This window comes from Brassica napus, chromosome A2 (genome assembly GCF_020379485.1).
Source record: "Brassica napus cultivar Da-Ae chromosome A2, Da-Ae, whole genome shotgun sequence".
NCBI classification, from domain to species: domain Eukaryota; kingdom Viridiplantae; phylum Streptophyta; class Magnoliopsida; order Brassicales; family Brassicaceae; genus Brassica; species Brassica napus.
This window is the reverse complement of record NC_063435.1, coordinates 9,601,456-9,619,191: the sequence shown is the minus strand read 5'-3', so window position 1 is coordinate 9,619,191 and position 17,736 is coordinate 9,601,456. Positions and strand designations below refer to the sequence as shown.

At 36.6% G+C, this 17,736-nt stretch overlaps 4 protein-coding genes across 10 annotated transcripts; 3 read left to right on the top strand and 1 right to left on the bottom strand.

The window, feature by feature from the left end:
• The first annotated feature begins 1,452 nt into the window (after positions 1 to 1,452).
• LOC106393384 (WPP domain-interacting tail-anchored protein 2) lies at positions 1,453 to 4,844 on the top strand. Of its 5 annotated transcripts, none has more exons than XM_022702231.2 (5): positions 1,453 to 1,729; positions 2,240 to 2,736; positions 3,084 to 4,216; positions 4,300 to 4,429; positions 4,517 to 4,844. In XM_022702231.2, the coding sequence occupies exons 2-5, from the start codon at positions 2,247 to 2,249 to the stop codon at positions 4,522 to 4,524; spliced, it is 1,761 nt and encodes a 586-aa protein (XP_022557952.2). In that variant the 5' UTR covers positions 1,453 to 1,729; positions 2,240 to 2,246; the 3' UTR covers positions 4,525 to 4,844. The 5 variants fall into 5 exon arrangements, with proteins under 5 accessions (XP_022557952.2, XP_013689541.2, XP_048617473.1 ...); XM_013834087.3 differs by having other exon boundaries at positions 1,465 to 1,729; positions 4,300 to 4,425; XM_048761516.1 differs by having other exon boundaries at positions 1,465 to 1,729; positions 2,213 to 2,736; positions 4,300 to 4,425.
• Positions 4,845 to 4,946: 102 nt separating this feature from the next.
• Positions 4,947 to 5,289, top strand: LOC111205874 (putative defensin-like protein 263). The gene is made up of 2 exons (XM_022702226.2): positions 4,947 to 5,004; positions 5,102 to 5,289. Exons 1-2 carry the CDS (start codon positions 4,947 to 4,949, stop codon positions 5,287 to 5,289), a joined length of 246 nt encoding a protein of 81 aa, XP_022557947.2.
• A 649-nt stretch (positions 5,290 to 5,938) lies between these two features.
• LOC106393374 (putative defensin-like protein 263) lies at positions 5,939 to 6,674 on the top strand. The gene is made up of 2 exons (XM_013834076.3): positions 5,939 to 6,214; positions 6,302 to 6,674. Exons 1-2 carry the CDS (start codon positions 6,157 to 6,159, stop codon positions 6,514 to 6,516), a joined length of 273 nt encoding a protein of 90 aa, XP_013689530.1. The 5' UTR covers positions 5,939 to 6,156; the 3' UTR covers positions 6,517 to 6,674.
• Positions 6,675 to 6,798: 124 nt separating this feature from the next.
• On the bottom strand, positions 6,799 to 17,062 carry LOC106393361 (protein PHYLLO, chloroplastic). 3 transcript variants are annotated; one of them, XM_013834064.3, is made up of 28 exons: positions 16,839 to 17,062; positions 16,555 to 16,758; positions 16,263 to 16,468; positions 16,017 to 16,131; positions 15,754 to 15,870; positions 15,366 to 15,467; positions 15,074 to 15,130; positions 14,871 to 14,939; positions 14,428 to 14,532; positions 14,161 to 14,355; positions 13,946 to 14,044; positions 13,285 to 13,848; positions 12,744 to 12,968; positions 12,344 to 12,643; positions 11,974 to 12,041; positions 11,708 to 11,866; positions 10,698 to 10,823; positions 10,485 to 10,616; positions 10,299 to 10,410; positions 9,997 to 10,152; positions 9,533 to 9,772; positions 9,174 to 9,341; positions 8,917 to 9,060; positions 8,193 to 8,654; positions 7,795 to 8,082; positions 7,556 to 7,713; positions 7,350 to 7,457; positions 6,799 to 7,268 (listed from the first exon to the last, which is right to left on the bottom strand). In XM_013834064.3, the coding sequence occupies exons 1-28, from the start codon at positions 16,995 to 16,997 to the stop codon at positions 6,974 to 6,976; spliced, it is 5,133 nt and encodes a 1,710-aa protein (XP_013689518.2). In that variant the 5' UTR covers positions 16,998 to 17,062; the 3' UTR covers positions 6,799 to 6,973. The 3 variants fall into 3 exon arrangements, with proteins under 3 accessions (XP_013689518.2, XP_013689524.2, XP_022557942.2); XM_013834070.3 differs by lacking the exons at positions 16,555 to 16,758; positions 16,839 to 17,062 and having other exon boundaries at positions 16,017 to 16,120; XM_022702221.2 differs by lacking the exons at positions 16,017 to 16,131; positions 16,263 to 16,468; positions 16,555 to 16,758; positions 16,839 to 17,062 and having other exon boundaries at positions 15,057 to 15,130.
• Positions 17,063 to 17,736: the final 674 nt, after the last annotated feature.

Here is a 17,736-nt window from a genome sequence, read left to right as displayed (position 1 = left end):
GAGTTTAATATTCAGTAATGTTTTGTTTGTAAGAAAATATTGGTTTTAAAAAAAAAGCGACTTTGATGTGTATGGTCGTACACATGTTTATCATTTAAGTAGGTGTACACATGTACATGTGAAGTCAGTGTACATATGTACATTATATGAAGTGGGCATGTTTTTAAAGTTTAAAACGATTGCAAGAAAATGTAGACAACATAATCAAAACTCATCAAAACATGAAACAAAGAAAAAAAATCGTTGAACACATAAGAGATGAGAAATGGTGAATGCACAATCCAAAAAGATAGTTATGGTTTCTATGACAGTTCATGAACAAGCTCTCTCTGCTAATATACACTCATTCTACTGCATTTTGATGAGTCACTTGGAAAACATTAAAACAAATCATTCACAACAAAGTTTTTTTAACATTGATTGACACATATCTACATGTAAAAAGGAAAGAATAAGATATACCAAAAGAAAAAAATAGATCAAACAACTTAGAAAATGTTTTACGGCAAGCTTTTTCGATAATTTTTTTGAAAAAACTGATTTTGTAATGGAAGAGGCTCTATTTTGGTCTGAACGAGGATAAGGTTGTCTGCTCCGGCGTTGTTTTGCGACAGATGATGATTGAAAGAGTTGATACTCGAGCACAAACAAAGTTCATCGAAACTTCTGTCCTCAACGATGTTGCCGTCTACGCCGACGTCGTCTCTGCTTCATCTCTTTCTTCATCTTCGTCTTCTACCGGCTGTACTGAAGGCCGACTAAGGACCACAAAACCTGAATCTCATCGTCATCATCTTTGTTCTCAACTGATTTAGTTTTAAAGAAAAATGAAAGAAATAAAGAGGAGTTCAAAGAAGAAAACATAAGGAATTGATTGTATTTTCAGAGATAAGGAAAGAAAATAAATATAAAACAAGAAAATGATTTGTGGCCACATAATAATTTATAATTATAAATAATATAAGAAGGGTAGAAAGGGTTTTCGAACATAGAGGAAAAGAGAAAATAGTGTTAAAAGAGGAGGGAAGGAAAGAGAAAAGTGTTTTGGTAGCAAGAAGTGTCTTAGAGTGAAATTATAAACACATAATGTGACCTATAATGTAAATATTTCTTTAGTAAATTAATACACACAAATGCCATTTCAACCATAAACTGCAATAACCTCAGTAATAAAATTGTACTTAACAGAACTTATATAAATTATACTAAAATTTTGCATTATAAACACAAAAATCACTATTTATGAATGAAATCATAATCTTAATTAATGTGAATGCATCATTTTTATCTACACATTAAAGAACAAAATATATGCTCAACTAATTTTTTTGAATTTTTAAAAAGTCTTGAAACATTTACATTAAACTGTCAAACTATATATATATATATATATATATATATATCACTAGAGAATATATTTTTGTCAATTTTAGTCCTTTTTGGCTGTAACCAAAAGTGGTTTCTTCCGCTCCTCTCCTCTCCTCTCCAATAACATAATACAAGTACAACGTCCACCACAAAAAGCCCACGGCTAACGTGCGCACGACTCCGATCCGAGTCTACAAAACTATCATGCGCGCGCTTTCTGCATCGTTAGCTGACTTGTAAACAACCCCGGCGCATTTTAGCATTATCATTCTCGTACTCTTGGAAACCAAACCCCAAACTCGAGTCCGTCGACGGAGAAACCTCTCTGTTTATTCGACAAAGCTCGTGCAGAGTTTCATCGGTAAGGTTACTTTCTTTCCAGATCCTATTTGACTTGTCGGAACCTTCTGTCTTTGTCTGTTCCAAGTGAATGGAACCGACCATTTCTGTTTCTTGATTTTTTTTTTTTGTTTCTAGCTTGTTGAATTTTGATCTTTCAATGGTAAAGTTTGAATCTTTTGTAAGTACCATTTGTTGATGGATCTCCTTAAATGTTAAGTCTTACCAGAATTGTAGCTACATTACACTGTCTGACTAGTTGAGTTCTCTTTGCATATGGTTTTTGTCCAAAGTAGGCATTTTTTTTTATCTGAGGAAACATAACTATTAATGTCTCCCTGGTGATATTAATATTGAGTACCATTGTAGTGAGAGAGAGGTTCTTGAACTTGCATAGGAGAAGATAAATCCATTGGAAAGATTGTGCCTTTACCTTTACAAATTCATTCATAGTCACAAACTCATTTTGGTTTCCATATATTGGGTAATGTTTCCTTTTTCGTAGCGAAGCTTTGAAAATTTGATTCTCCAGGCCAAAGATGGAGGAAATTGTTCAGGAAGATGTGCGTAATCACGGTGAAGCCTCCTCGTCTAGTAGAAGTGAGGAGGAGCAAGGGATAGAAGGATTGCTGATAAAGTTAGAGATGGACTCGGCCTATAATAGTGAAAAGCTGCTGAACCTGCATGTTCTTCTTATGCACCTTTTGGCTTGGGATAATGATCTTGAAAGGGTGGGGACACTTGATTCTTCCGCAGCTTCCTTTGAGAAAGCTTTGACGTTTGATCTGCTGTGCGGTATATTGGAGTCTGAGGTGAAGGAGGTGGATGAGATTTTGGATGAGCTGGAAGCCCAAATAGTTGACGCTTCTTATAAGTTATCTACTTGCAAACACTCAAACTCTATCTTCATGGAAGGCAAGTTGGGTGAATCTGCAGATTCCTTGAAGCAGTCTAGGGGACAAGTCTCAGAGATCAACTTGCAACTAGCTCAGCTTCGAAGGACACTTCATTACATAAGAAATGGCACAAGTAAGCATTGATCATACTCCCTCCTTTTTCATATCAAGTGTCTTTTTTAATTTTTAAAATTTATTTTCACTATAAGTGTTGTTTTACATTTTCAATGCATATGCTATTAAATAAATTTTCCATCTTTTATCCTTTTATTTAATATATCAATTAACAAAACTCAAATACAACAGTGTATCTTAGCAAAAAAAAAAAAACAGTGTATTTAAATAGGAGTAAAAACTGAAAAATTGGCAATTTTTTATTCTGTGTGCAAAAATCTTAAACAACACTTATTATGAAAAGGAGAGAGTATATGGTAGGTGGTGTTAAAGTGTTTTATGCATTGCATACAAACGTGTTGGCAGGTGAAAACGAGGAGTCAGTGGGGTATTCAGGAAGTGGTCAAGATTTAAGGCAGAAGTATGCACTGAGACCAGCGGATCTACGGCATAAAAATGCTCTGAGGATGCTGGAGAAGTCATTAGCAAGAGAGTTAGAGCTTGATAAGAAGCTAATGGAGTTCCAGCAAAACGAAGAAGAGCTGAAACTCAAGCTACACTACACAGAGGAGGTATCTTCTAGGATGGAAGAAGCATCAGAGTTTATATGGGGACAGTTTCTAGAAGCAGAAAACTCTTCAGAGGTGCTCATGGGTATCTCAAAGGAGCTTGTTGGCCGTCTTCAGATTATCCAGTTGAGTCAGAATGGTTCAGCACAACGAGAGTCAGAACTCAAGGCTAAGCTTGAAGATCTCACTGTACAGCTCGAAGGGAAAGATCTTTTGGTGCAAAACCTTGAGGGAACAATTGCTGAAAATCGAGAGATGGTTTCAGAAGTACTCACTTTAAGGGAACAAGTGAAGTCAGCTGAAGAAAAACTCGAAAAGACCGAGAGTGAGCTGAAAAGTGTCAATGCCTCTAAACAAGAAGTTCTGTTACATCTTGCTGAAATGGAGAACGCGAATGAGTCCATCAAAGAAAGCCTTTTCGAGGCTGAAAGCAGAGCTGAGAGTGGAGAAGCTAAGATTAAAGAGGTGGATGCTGCTAATCTTGAACTTACTGAGGAACTGAATTTTCTCAAAGATGCTGATGAGAAAAAGACAAAGAAGGTGAGCTCACTCGAGAAGCAAGTCAGGGAATTAGAATTCCAATTACAAAACTCCAAGGTATCATCAGAAGCAAGTCAAGAACAGCAGAACATGTTGTATACGGCGATATGGGATATGGAGACTTTGATCGAAGATTTGAAATCTAAAGCCTCAAAAGCTGAGAGTAGAACGCAGACAGTTGAGGAGAAATGCGTTGTGGTTTCTACAGCTAACTCTGTACTTAACAAAGAAGTGACCCTTTTGAGGCAAAGAGCCAAATCCTTGGAGGCATCGCTGGAACTAGCTAACGTTGAGAAAGAGAAAAATGCACAAGAAATAACTGTGAGGAACAAGCTTTTGATGGATATGGTGATGCAGTTATCCAGTGAAAGGGAACGTATACAAGAACAGGTACTTTGTGCTATCTGCCTAATATTTTTCTTTGTATACAAGCAAAGGTGACACAAGAGCCAACCATTAATCTCTTTTTGCAGCTATATTCTTTGGCTAAGGAAAATGAAAAGCTGAGAGTGAATCAATGCTCAATGGGAAGTAAATACCAAAGAAATGGAACTTACGCTGGGGACAAAGAGCTGCCTTTTAATGCTGAAAGTCTGCAGGCAGGTATTCATTACAAAAACGCGATGTTCTTAGTATATCATTGTCTCTCTTGTACTAATCTTATGTGTGTGTTTTGCTCTCTTTAAACAGGAGGATGAGAGAACAAGGGAAGAACCAGAAACTGACGTTGAACCGGAGGATCACTATGCGTCTGAAAAGAGTAGCATGAACACTGAGATCAGAAGAGCACCCAAATTGAGACGCATACTAGTTTTGGCCTTAGCTTTTGTGCTTTCTTTCATTCTTTGCTTTGGCGTTTGTTACTAGAAAAAAAAATCAGTTTGAAAAATTTGTCTCTTGGAAATATCATTAGCCAATTGTATATTTGGTTGTAAATGCTCAATGTACAATATGTGCAATCAAATAGTATCCGACTCAATTTGGTAAAACTTTATAAAAAATATTTTTTACCGTTTAACTTTCTTCTATATATGAAGACAATATGACTTCTTTCCTCATCACTTGCAGTCTTGCACTATAAACAATTTACTGAGAAAAGATTCTGAGATTGCAATTAGCAATGGAAAAAATGTCTCTCAAGCTTCTCTTCCTGTTCTCCCTCACTATCATAGTCTTTTGTATGCTTCTTCTTCTATATGACTATGATCAGTTCTTCTTTGTTATATAATTGTTGCTTTGGTTTTGTATCGATTACTAATGTTTTATGGTGTGTAGGTTCGTATTTAGGTGATTCAAGAGAGATGGCGAAGGAAGAGGTGAACTGCTTGCCGCCGGTAGCACCTATAATGGACACTTACGAGACTAATGCATCTTGCCGTCGAGACAATGAATGCATTAAGCACTGTCCTAAAGGCTGCAAGATTGTTAACTGTAATTTTGGAACCTGTTTCTGTGAGTGCTAAGAGATTGAAAACCACAATAATTTCTATTTTAAAGATAGAGAGGAACAAGAGATAAAAAAAAGTATATATAAAACAATTTTGCAGTCAATTTAATTGTTCTTCTTGAAAACATATATCTGCAAATAGTATTCAATACAACTGGAATTTGAAATAATTGAGTACTAAAGGCCAACAAGTTCTCATGTTCCAAATATTGTTTAAGCTCTAACAAGAGCTTCTGAGAAACCTCTGCCTCTGCATAATGTTTGCGCACTCTTATTAAGAATCTTATGAGAGCAAAAATCTTATGATAGTGTGCCTCATAGTCAAAGTGATTAGTTTGTAAACACATATTGTGTTGTGAATACTCATTGTCTCTTGTATTTACTTCATACAATGAATCTCAACTCTAGTTTTATTTCCTCTACAAAAATAAAATCAACATTTATAAAGTGATTTCCTAAAATGATCAAATCTCAAGTAGGAACAAAACAATGTGTAGTCAAATAGTATCTGACTGAACTTGGTATGACTTTCATCAGACAAAAGATTTGATCCCTTTTAAACTTCCTTCTACTAAAGAAGGCAACCAGATTTTTCTCTTCATCACCACTTGTAAAATAAAAATAAACAAGAAAAAGATTCTGAGATTACAATTAGTAATGGAGAAAACGTCCCTCAAGTTTGTCTTCTTGTTCTCCCCCAGATAGCACTTTTTGTATGCTTCTTTTTTGGCTTATATATTTTGGGTTTGGCTTTGTCTTAAAACTTTCAGATAAAATATTTATTTCCTTTTAATGTTCTTCTATAAAAGAAGACAACGCAATTTAACACTTACAAAATCAAAAGAAACAAACAAACAAAAAAGTTTTGAGGTTACAATAAGCAATGGAGAAAACGTCTCTCAAGTTGGTCTTCCTCTTCACCATCTCAGTCATAGCATTTTGTATGCTTCTTCTATGATAAGTTTCTCTATGCTACAGAGTTCTTGATTTGATCTTGTTTTAAAGTTTGTGGTGTGCTTGTGATAAAGGTTCTTCTTTGGTTGATGCAAGAGAGATGGCCAAGGAAGAAGTGAATTGCCTCTGTGGAAAATGTCGTGATGGAAAGAAGAGCTGTGAAGCACCTATAATGGACAGTTACGAGACTGATGTGTCTTGCCGTAGAGACAACGAATGCATCAAGTACTGTCCTAAAGGCTTCAAGATTGTAAACTGCAGCTTTGGAACCTGTTTCTGTGAGCGTTAAGAGACTGGAAACCACCATAGTATATTAGTATATTATCTAATTTTAAGACAGCTAAGAAGAAGAGATTGATGTTTATTGGTGTTGAAGTGATTTAGTGTTCCTCAAATACTGTTTTGAAGCCTCCTTTGGGGAGGTAAACTATATAGTAAGATCTTACAGTAGAATGTTTTGCTGATCATTAAATCATCATCACCTGAAGTTTGGTTAATACTAGCATGTCTTCTAAGCTCATGTGATATTTGCTTTCTTTGAACATGAGAGAGAGCATGAGAACAACCAGAGAACCATCATAACTTCTACTTTATTAGACAGCGGAGCAATACACAAATTCAAAACAAAATATATATGATTACTTAAATCAATTTAGTTCATGCCTGAGAAAGGTCCATTCAATAATCAAAATAATGTCTTCATTATCCAAAATCTGATACATTTCTCAGATTTCGGTAGAGTTTGCTTATGTTTCTTTAAGTGCTAACAAGAGCTTCTGCGAAAGCTCTGTCTCTGCAGAGTTTTTGCGCACTCTTGTTAAGAACTTTCTAAGAGCGAGGATCAAGTGGAGAGGGCTCTCCAGATGAACAGCGTGGCCAGCTTCTGGGATTTCAACCGTCTCAATGATATGGATTTCGCTCTTCTTGCTTTTACTCATCTCAAGGTACATCCTACTAGCAATTTTCTTGAATTTTACATCTTTCTCTCCGAAGACAAGTGAGACATTTGTATCACAATCAGCCAACTCTTCCCACAATGACCTATTTTTCAAAGGACATCAGCACTAAAGATCATCATCGCCTTGGAATTAAAAAAAAAAAGGTTACACAAGATGAACTTACGGCTGTCTCCCAGTGCTCAGATCTGAGAGGCACTTTGCAACACTAAGGACATCATCATGTACCAAGCGGCTTGCAACTATTTTTCTGAAATGGGGGTGACTTCTGAAACTGCTCAATGAAAAGCGCAACTCATATGAGTAATGAACTCAAGTCCAAATAATGAATTCACCAAATTACAAAAGGTAACAGTGTATTAAGAAAGACACCTTTTCCACAAGCCTCCATTGTACCAGTTCTCCACAAAGATTTCTAGTCCATGGTCAACCATCATTCGTGCTTTAGAATCATCTGTTGCACTTCGAACTTTCCTTGCCACTGGATCCTTGATCCCGGGGCTCCCCGATACCACAACAGCGCCTTCGATCTATTAGAACAGCACCAAATTCCATTATACGCATTACTAAAACAATTAACAATGTTGAGTTTTCAGATAAAGGGAACCCACCTTGTTGCTAAATCTCAAAGCCATGTACAGTGCTATTCTTGCTCCCATGGAATATCCAACTATGGTAACTTCGCCAGGAGTAATTTGCTCAATCAATTTATACAGTGCTTCCGCTATCATCTCCATTGAGAAAGTTGGGGTCTCACTAGCATTACTCTGTACCCTTGAGCTTCCATGACCAGGGATATCAACTGAAATGCATCTTGCAGATCCCGAGATACCCTTCATGATGGGGATCCATTCTTCACCAGTTCCAAGAAACCCATGAAGAAACATAACTACACTTCCCTGAAAATACATTACCGGAGAATGAAGCTAGGAAGAAATTAACCAAGAACATCATGCTTATGTCTTTTTAGCTTCAGACATACAAAATCAAAAACACGGAAGAAACTTACTTCTACATTCTGCCCAACCTCGTGGATTCTTACAAAATGAGAGAAACCACCTACGTCCACCCTCAGTTCACACCTCCGGACGAGAACTCCTATGCTGGTTCTTACAATAACATCGTTGTTTATGTTAACATCCTTTAGATTTTTGCTAGCATCAGCAACAGATCCTTCGATAAATCCACTGTACGGACTACGAGATATCCCTAAACTATTCATCATTACGTCTTCATTAAGCCATTTGTAGGTTCCAAGACCATGAGCCACAAGAGGGGCCATTCCTTGCTTTCTCTCTCTAAATGTTTTGACGTTCTCCGTCTCCAAATATGATGCAAACAAAATATATGCTGACAAACCTAGGCCACTTTCATATGCGGCACTTATAACAGCCATCTTTCCATGCTGCTGTGCCCAGCGAGCAATCAGTGCTGCAATCTCAAACCCTCCGACAACACTTGGTTTAATAACCTACGAATATCAAGTAATGATAAAACAAAGTGAACACTAACTGATTTCCAAGAGAAAAATTAAATAAGGTAAAAGCCCATAGTATAAGATGATAGAGCTGATATACTATTGATCCTAGCTACAAAACTGAAACCCATCTCCAAATCAAACAAAGAAGAGAGCCAAGATGAGTTGATGAAAGAACTTGGTATGCAAGAAAGAATATATTTTTTAGCAATCTCAGGCTCATGTAAAGGTTGTAGAAGAATGACCAGTGGCTTACAACAGCAACTACTCCAGGATGGGTATATTTGGCAAGCATGCGCAAGGGACATTCCTTAAAATCATCAAGAGTCTCATCAAGTGCTACTGGTAATCCACTTTCTTCACAAAACCTTATAAGATCGTCTTTATTCTGGACAGGTTCCTGAAATATTCAAAAGTTTTTCACTGAATTTATATTAGGAAAGAAAAATAAGTTAATTTTCAAGAAATACTTCAGAACTCAATCAGATTGCAATAATTTATACTGTACCGGACCTCAATATACTGTAGATTGCATTTTTTCACCAATAAACCAAACGTTATAGCCTCTTCAAAAGTCCAGCGACAATTAGCATCTACACGGAGTTCAATTTGATCGCCAACTAGTCTCCTTACTTCTTGCAGAACTAAAGCATCTTGAACGGAGTTCACTCGACGAGCAACCTGTAATTTTAGGCAGGTTTATCCTTCAGTCAGTAATCAATAGCTTGAAAACCCGAAGAGTGAGAAAGTCAACTACTTCAATTTATGCATGAAAATACTACTAAGAAGAAGCATTAAGAAAACAAATCCAGCTATCTTACTCTTATGACTGAGTGTAATCTTGTTTATATGCTTAAACAACGTTGGCTTACTTTAAGTTTAATAGCACTGAACCCTTCTTCAACAAGTTTTCTAGCAACGTATGCGACCTCTGATGGAGTACCTTCAGAATCAAGAAGGGCACATATTGGAACAGAGTGTGGCTGAGCAGAACCATTTTCTTCTTTCTGACAATGAAGTATCCCCATTAAACCAGAATCATGTTTTACTGCCATTGCATTCAGAAGAGCCATTTCCAGACCACATCTGACACTTGGGAAAACTGATGATGCCTGAAAAAATAAGTAAATTGACAAGCCTTCAATTACCATTCCCAGGAACTATACTCTGTATAAGAAGACTACGAAGATCAAGAATATTTTTCACCTAGCACGATTTAGAAAAGAATCATGCTCAGCAGAATCGGTTCATTTACTTTGCAATTTTCTCCTGATAGAAAGTAGCTGTACTAATGTAATAATTTTCTACTGGAAAAATTAAGGCTACGGAAACTTACAGTGATTCCAAGTTCACTCCAAATCCAGGAAGAAAACGAGCCATTTAACAAAGGAAGCATGTGACTGACTTTAGCTCCTTTCATAAGGTGAAGAATCAACTGTAGCTGCCCCTCAACATCCATTAAGTTCTCCCTACTACTGTCCAAAGGTGCAACCTGCTCATGAAACACGTAACATGATTCTCAGGCATATGCATACAATATATTATTACTCTAGCAGTGGGACATGGGAGGGAGAAGAAGCAGAAATGTACAAAAATGTAAAATTAGTGATTAAAAAATAACGGAATAAAATAGCAAACCTCTCCGCAGCCAATGCTTCCATCCTCCAAAGTAAGGGAGAGTATGAACCCTTCTCTATGGAATTGAGAGGATTCACCAGAATATATGGTAGGTCTGTCGCACAGTCCGACTCTGAAAAGAAAGTTATTCTTAGAAAAAGAAAAAGAGAGGGGTAATATTCAGATACAGTTTCGGACAATTCTTACCTGTACCGCGAATATTGTATTCCAGAGACTTGGAAAAGAAGTACACTGTCGATCATTGGATGAAGAACAGAACTGGCCGAGATAATGCCCAAGGAATTATTTGCAGCTTGGCGTGCAAAACTCTCCAAAGTACTGTGAACGAGTAGTCAATGTCAACAAAGAGCACAAGAAAGTGGGGACATTATAAAATATTAAAAAAGAAGCCCAAACAACCTATGAACGATCGCGTTAGCATCAATAGAGCTTTCAACCTCCACAATGCAATCCATCTCTTCAACGCTGGGTTCCAATAGAGTTTCCTCAAGTTCCCTTTTTGTCCCAACGTGTACATACTTCACACTGCATATTTAACAAGTTGGCTTAGTTATTTATTATAATAGACAACTAGATTTTGACCCGCGCTTTCAAAACGCGGGTTTTTTTTGTTTTTTTTTTCAATTGACAAATATTTAGTAAATGTCACATTTCATATATTTGTGTTTTATTTTATAAAAGACTTAAAAATTTTATCTTTATTTATCGTATTTCATTTTAAATGACTATTTATGTTAAAAAAATTAAACTTTATTTTTTTAATGAATTAAGTTGGTATAACTCTGATAAATTAATTTTATTATGGGGTTAATATTTTAATTAAAAAATTATATACTTTTAATAACGATTTATACTTTTCAATAAAAAAATTTAATTATTTTTATGAATGCTTAAATTATATTAAGAAAAGAAAAAAAATAATAATTAAGAATCATTGAAAAAAAATTATTTGAACTTGGACTCAATGGCCCAAAGGAAAAAAAAAAGTGAGAATTGAATCTGATTTTTTAATAGGCCCAAATGGCCCAAGAGAGATTTGATTTGGGCTGGATCCAAAAATAATGACCCAATATAGATTTGTTATTAATATTACTTAATTGCCCTTAATGAAACATGCAATGTTAGTGAAGGAAACATGCCCCTAAGGTAATTATGACAATATGATCCTGCTTTAATAGTATAGATGAAGGAAAACTCTACTCGCCTAAGGGTATCATAAATCATGCAGAACCAACTCGACTATAGACTACGGTGAACAAATTTAACGACCATCTAATCTAAGCTACCAATCTAAAAAATTTATCCACTATTCTTTGTTCAAAAACCTACATTGTGAAAACCAGAGCACATTGAAGTAGTAGCAAAGCGGGAAGGGAAAACAGAGTAAAAACTGTTGGTATATTTCTTACCCATGTGCCAAACACAAGTTTTCTATGGAAATGTCATGTGATGTATAGAAATATTGATTCAACACGCTAGGCTCTGTTCTCTTTGCTATAGGAAGAAGTCGGAAGATTCCACCTCCACGGTTATTTATCACGAGAACTGTCATTGCTTTCCTCGCAGTCCTAATAAATCAGATTAAAGTTCAGATATTGAATAACCACGGCATATCTTCAGTGTACAAATCACAAAACAGTGAAATTAAAAGAATAAAACAGAGTAAATTGGATACCTCTGCTTCAAAATCGCCAATCCATTTGTATCATGAAGGAAAGAGACGTCTCCCACCACACAGACAACCTGATATACGTTTGTTTGGCTGATGAGAAGATTTAATTTCCGAAACGGTAAACAAACACATGAGTAAAATGGTTCTTTTATTCCTTTCACTTCACACATAAAAACTACATGTTCCATTAGGGAGTATCCGGTCAGCACACTAAGAATGAAGTAGTATGATCGGTTCATGGTTAATGAACAGAAGAACCAAGAAAACTTTCCCCACAATATTTTTTGCTGATATTGATCTGACAGTTATAATAGTGTACCCACAAGAAATGCGACTCAACAATCAAAAAAAAGGCATAAGGAAATAATCTTACTCTCTTCTTGCACCCTACAGCAAAGCCAGTGGCGGAGCTGAGCAAGCCATCAATGCCACTAGCTCCTCTATTTCCAGTTACTTGTATCCATTGAGATGGCAGTTCTGCACTTAACATCATATCTACCACGTGCGAATAATTTCCCGAACTACATCCATACATATCCACATCCCTTATTGGCATACTATTTCCGATGAAAAGAGCAGATTTGGAAGTCAATGCTTTGGAAAGCATATGTGCCACATAAGGTTCGGTCAGGGAGCACTCAGCAGATAATTGAAATGACATTTCGCGGGCAATCTGCATAAATAAATGAATTATTAAAAGCAGAATCTACAGGGAAGCATTTGTTTATTGAAAGCGGCCATGTTTAATTAAAAGGTTTGTCTGGAAGACATACTGCGCCATCCAATGCATGTAAATGACCATGCAATTTGCTTCTCCTCCATGGAAAACGAGATTTAAGCACGCAATCAGCAAACTGAACGATATTGCTTTGGACCCTGTGAGTGACCAAGTGTGATGGATCATGTCGGCATGGATGCTTATCAACCAAAATGTATGCAAATGGAAAGCATTTCTCCAGCACCTGAGAAACTCTTTTACTTGTTATCCGACTTCCAACCTATTCATGATTTCATATTACAAACTTAATCAGTACAAATCAATATAATTATACTCACTGAAGTCTCGGTTGGAAGTCACCATATGTTAAAAGAGAACCCTAATATGAGATGCAGATCGTTGACTTAGTCATGATTCAAATAGTTCCCACTTTCTGATCATTAGTTGAAACTTCCTTCAAGGCGTTCAAAACCCCGACTACTATTTTGAATAATAAGTTTCCACAAAAGCTGTAAAAGTACCTTTGTCCATCCATCTATCATCTTCAATACTTAGTCTAGATGCATGAAGTAACAATAAAAAATGATAAAATTTACCTGGATAACAACATCAAACTCAATCAAATTCTTAACAGAATCTGAAAGCAGGGCATGATCAAGATGATCAACAAAAATAGGGGTCCACTTCTCAAGAAAAGGCTTAGACAGCTTGCGCAGCCGTACACCAGACAAGACATCTGCAACAACCGGCCACATCAGTTCTTTAGCCAACAGAAGAGAAGCCCAAATTTCATCCTCCGTATGGATTGCACCGATAAGAAGAAGACCCTTCTTAGCCTCTTTGATTACTTCTAAGACCTCAGTAATTTGGCCAGTTGTTTCACCATTGCTCTTGAGGCTTTGAACTTGAAAATATTTTGTGAATGGTTCAGAATTGGACATCCACATGTCTAATCCATTTAAGCAGTTGAATGACCAATTTGTTGGACTACCGTCAAGTGGGTCTCTAAAAGGACAATTCATATGTACTGGTCCACAAGCAGAACCTGTTGCCCAATGTAGAGCAGAGTCTATAGTAGTAAGGACCATCCGGACTGGTATAAGATCAGTTGGAGGAGGAAGATTGAAGAAGAATCTGACAAACGAACCAAAGTGGTTTATCTGTTATACAGGAAAAAGGAACATAATAAATTGTAGAATATAGAAACGAAACAACAAGTGTGTATGGTTTCGAAGAAATGTCATATCTTGACCTTACTTGATTTATAGCTTGATTTGCGCCCACTCCCTGAAGTTCAGGAGGACGATCTGCAGTAAGTAGTAGCAGAGGCAAGAAATCCTCACTGGCTTCAACCACCTGTATTTGTAAAAATTCACAAAACAAATACCCTGTAAGAGAACGCAAATGTATTTGGCGAATTAATGTGGCATGCACCAAGAAATTTAGTGAAGCATAAATAAGATAACTCTGACCGCTGGAAGAAGATTTGAAACGGCGGTTCCTGATGATGTTATAATGACAGCCGGTTTAAGGGATCCTTTAGCATACCCAATAGCGTGAAATGCAAGAGATCGTTCGTCATAGCATGCAAGACACGTTGTAAGGGGGTGGTTGGCAGCAGCAATTGCAAGATGGGAGGATCTTGATCCAGGAGCTACACAAAAGTACTGTGGCAGTATGTTATGACAAAATACATCTGAATTTGAGATTCTATCAGATGGTTGAAAAATTCAGCTCACCGTCAAACCAAGACGAGTGCATTCTTCAATTATAGCTGATGCCCATACAGCATTGATATTAGCCTGATCTTTCAAGGAGTTGCTCACTTCAGCCTCCTGATTCAGCTGATTGCAAAACAAACAAAAACAAAGGAAAAGAAACTTAAAGTCACACCATCCAAGATGACAACCCAAAAATCGACAAGGTTCAAAAGTTAACAGCCAGTAAAGAGTCTCAACATCTCTGTAACATTAGTTATGCAATACAGAATGCGTTAAAATTTGAACTACATGTCCATTTTCGAGACAGTCCGAAGTACACTTTCTCTCACAAGTTGTTATTTTCTAATTTGGAGCTTAACATTACCATGAAGGTAAGATTAACAGTCTTTATATTATCACAAGTAGTACAAAAGCAGCCTAACAATCTAAGACAAAAATGCCATATTTATACATCTACGTACCATGTTGTTTGAGAAAACAACGTCAGGTGAAAGCTTGCAGTGGAACTGACATAATGGTTGTATATTTTTCTGCAACAAAACCAAGCAAATCAAACCGTATAGATACATATGGACAGAAGAGAAGAATTCCAACGGACAAGCTTCAAGGACAGTAATAATATTCTGAATTACAGGGACGAAAATTACCAGGGTAAAGAAGATACCAGTTCCTTGGCGTCACCCTGATCTCTCCCAGAAAATGTTAAATACTCCATATGCTCCTGCAAAATAAACATAGGAATGAGTGGCATGAGAAGGAAACTAAGTTTACATGCTTAGTTCAGACATAAAAAGTTGTAAGTATTATCCATGTGGGTCAAGCGCGTAAAACAATATTACAAGAAACTTAGTCAATTTTTCCTGAGAGTCACCTAAATAAGATCCAGATAGGCAACAGATAGCTAAAATTTTAATATAAGTTGACCTTTAAGCGGCTCTCTAAGTAAAAGCATGTACCATCTTAATTGGATGAATCTCTTTTACATCCAACTTTGCAAGAGAACTTTTTAGATTTTTAAACCAATGCTCCTCTAAATTGGGGCAGACATGACAAGAAACCTGCATGAAAATGAACCAAGATTAACGTGAAAAACAGGACACAGAAGAAACAGACATTTCAAGATATCTTAATAACAACCAAATAGCACTAACTAAAACTATTAACTTTCCATTTGATTGACACAAGTAAAACAAACCTGCACTACATTTGATTGACAGTTTTGCATACTTTTGTTTTTTCAGTTTTGCATACTAGTTTAGTGTCCTCAGGGATACAGCATGGTGCTTTGAACATGAATAACCAAGTTGCAGATACTAAAAAGAAAATTTCAGAACATCAGCATACCTGAAAAATTGATTTCTCATATGAACTAATTGCTTGCTCAAAACTATAGGATAGAGAATCATTCCATGCCAGGGTAACTGCTAATATGGAGACCTCCTCGTGCTCATCTAACTCGACCTGTCGAAATTTCGATAATCAGACCGATGTACAATGCAAGAACACTTGCTACAAGCATTTCATCAATCAACCGTAAATACGAAAAGAAAAAAACAACTAAAGAGATGCAATTCAAGAGCTTGATGATAAAGCCGACGCCACTTCACCTGAGGAACGAAGAAGTAAGAAGAGCCATCCTTGCTATATACACTAGAGTTTCCGTTGAAATCAATATCTGGAAAACCATAGGCCGTCACCATAGCTGATTCATCTGAGAGGAATCTGCAGAAGCTAGTTAGCTTAACTACCTAAACTGATATATAACACTTTAGAAGAAGAGCAAGAATCCTATATTCATCTTGCTGAAAACCCAACTGAGACTAAACAAAGTACCAAAAGCAAGAAAAGCCTACGTTTTTATGCTGCTATGACCCTTGGAGTGATGAAGGAAAGAGAGTGCGTCCCCAATTCCAAAAACCCCATGAGGTTCCTTTACATAGAGCGACTTATAAGACGGCTCCACAGTATCCTTGGAGAGGAAAAACACAGGGAATACACCGGAAGACACAGGTTGAGAGCAGAACCAGAACAAAGCTTTGGCCCTTGGAGGCACAGCCACCTACACAATACACATAAAGCTTGTTATAACCGATAATGTGGAAAACAATATTTTGCAAGAAAGCCAGAAAGGCACATGTGTAGTACTTGAAATCGCAAGACGCCACTAGAGGACTTAGGAGGATCAGTCTTGAGTTCGTCCACAGCTTCCATGACTCTCTCAAGTCCAACCTCAAGAGTCAAAGCTGGAGGCAACGTACGAGTCACACACACTTGTACCGTTAACTCATCATCCTCACTCACATCGTCTCTAGTCAGAACCAGCTCATCGAATTGAGCTCCTTGAGCGACCTATAACAACAAACACAAAACCTCCAAATCAATTCGAATTACACAAGATCTCGGATGTCGTTTCTCGTAACGAAACGAACCTCGATGTTTCTTCTGATTCCATGAAGAGAGCTGGCGAAGGAGGAGAAGCGTTGTGTTCGCCGTGTGAAGGAGTATCTAGAAGCGTAGCGAGGAATCAGAGAAGGTAGAAACGGAGGATTCGAGAGGAGGAGAAAGGAGTAGCATGGAGGAGATGCCATTTTTCTTCGTTGGAGGATGGGTGTGAATCTCGCAGTGGATAAGGCGCACAAACTTTATACTAATTGATTTGGTTTTAAAGAATCATGTTGATTTACGAATTTATCCAGTAGACCGTCGTAAACCCGGGGAGTAAACCGAAGCCCCCACAACAACATTGTGGACCCCGGGGGAGGAATTGAATTGTGAAACTAAAAATAATATCTTGATTTGTGGTAGTATATGATAAAGTATGTTTAATTTTTTTTTTAATAATGGATTTGGTTATTTATGCTATCAAATTGCATTTATATTTTTTATTATTTCTTTAATATGAATTCTATAGTTAAATGTAATTAATTTAAAACAATGTAAAATAGATAATTTATCGACATTGTACGAGTTAGATTCAAATACGGAAAATAGTTACGTGATGTTTATTCGCCGCATGAAAAGCTTTATGCGGGATAGTCTCCGATGAGCCTGTGTGGCATTCAAATATTCAATGGACAGTTTGCACTAAAAAGAAGATAAAATCAGTAGCAATTTCGAACGCATCGTTTTTTTTTGTTACTTTCTTTTTCTTCAATCCATCATGAAATATCTATTTGATTGCAGAATAACCTACTTCAATTTAATATTAAGTTACTCTATTTTGAAATAAGATTTTTTTTTACAGCGAAATAAGATATATAGCAAAGAAAAATATTTTAAAATAGTTTTATAATGTTTTTACTATAAATATAGCACAAAAGAGTCAAA

What these genes read in the sequence shown, in the direction of transcription:
- LOC106393384 (XM_013834087.3), top strand. Translation starts at nt 2,247, where the DNA reads ATGGAGGAAATTGTTCAGGAAGATGTGCGTAATCACGGTGAAGCCTCC. An exon ending in TTACATAAGAAATGGCACAA is followed by an intron (nt 2,737 to 3,083) that starts GTAAGCATTGAT and finishes ACGTGTTGGCAG; the next exon opens with GTGAAAACGAGGAGTCAGTG. An exon ending in GGGAACGTATACAAGAACAG is followed by an intron (nt 4,217 to 4,299) that starts GTACTTTGTGCT and finishes CTCTTTTTGCAG; the next exon opens with CTATATTCTTTGGCTAAGGA.
- LOC111205874 (XM_022702226.2), top strand. Translation starts at nt 4,947, where the DNA reads ATGGAAAAAATGTCTCTCAAGCTTCTCTTCCTGTTCTCCCTCACTATC. An exon ending in CCTCACTATCATAGTCTTTT is followed by an intron (nt 5,005 to 5,101) that starts GTATGCTTCTTC and finishes TATGGTGTGTAG; the next exon opens with GTTCGTATTTAGGTGATTCA.
- LOC106393374 (XM_013834076.3), top strand. Translation starts at nt 6,157, where the DNA reads ATGGAGAAAACGTCTCTCAAGTTGGTCTTCCTCTTCACCATCTCAGTC. An exon ending in CATCTCAGTCATAGCATTTT is followed by an intron (nt 6,215 to 6,301) that starts GTATGCTTCTTC and finishes CTTGTGATAAAG; the next exon opens with GTTCTTCTTTGGTTGATGCA.
- LOC106393361 (XM_013834064.3), bottom strand. Translation starts at nt 16,997, where the DNA reads ATGGCATCTCCTCCATGCTACTCCTTTCTCCTCCTCTCGAATCCTCCG. An exon ending in GAATCAGAAGAAACATCGAG is followed by an intron (nt 16,759 to 16,838) that starts GTTCGTTTCGTT and finishes TTGTTGTTATAG; the next exon opens with GTCGCTCAAGGAGCTCAATT. An exon ending in CTTACTTCTTCGTTCCTCAG is followed by an intron (nt 15,871 to 16,016) that starts GTGAAGTGGCGT and finishes AAATTTCGACAG; the next exon opens with GTCGAGTTAGATGAGCACGA.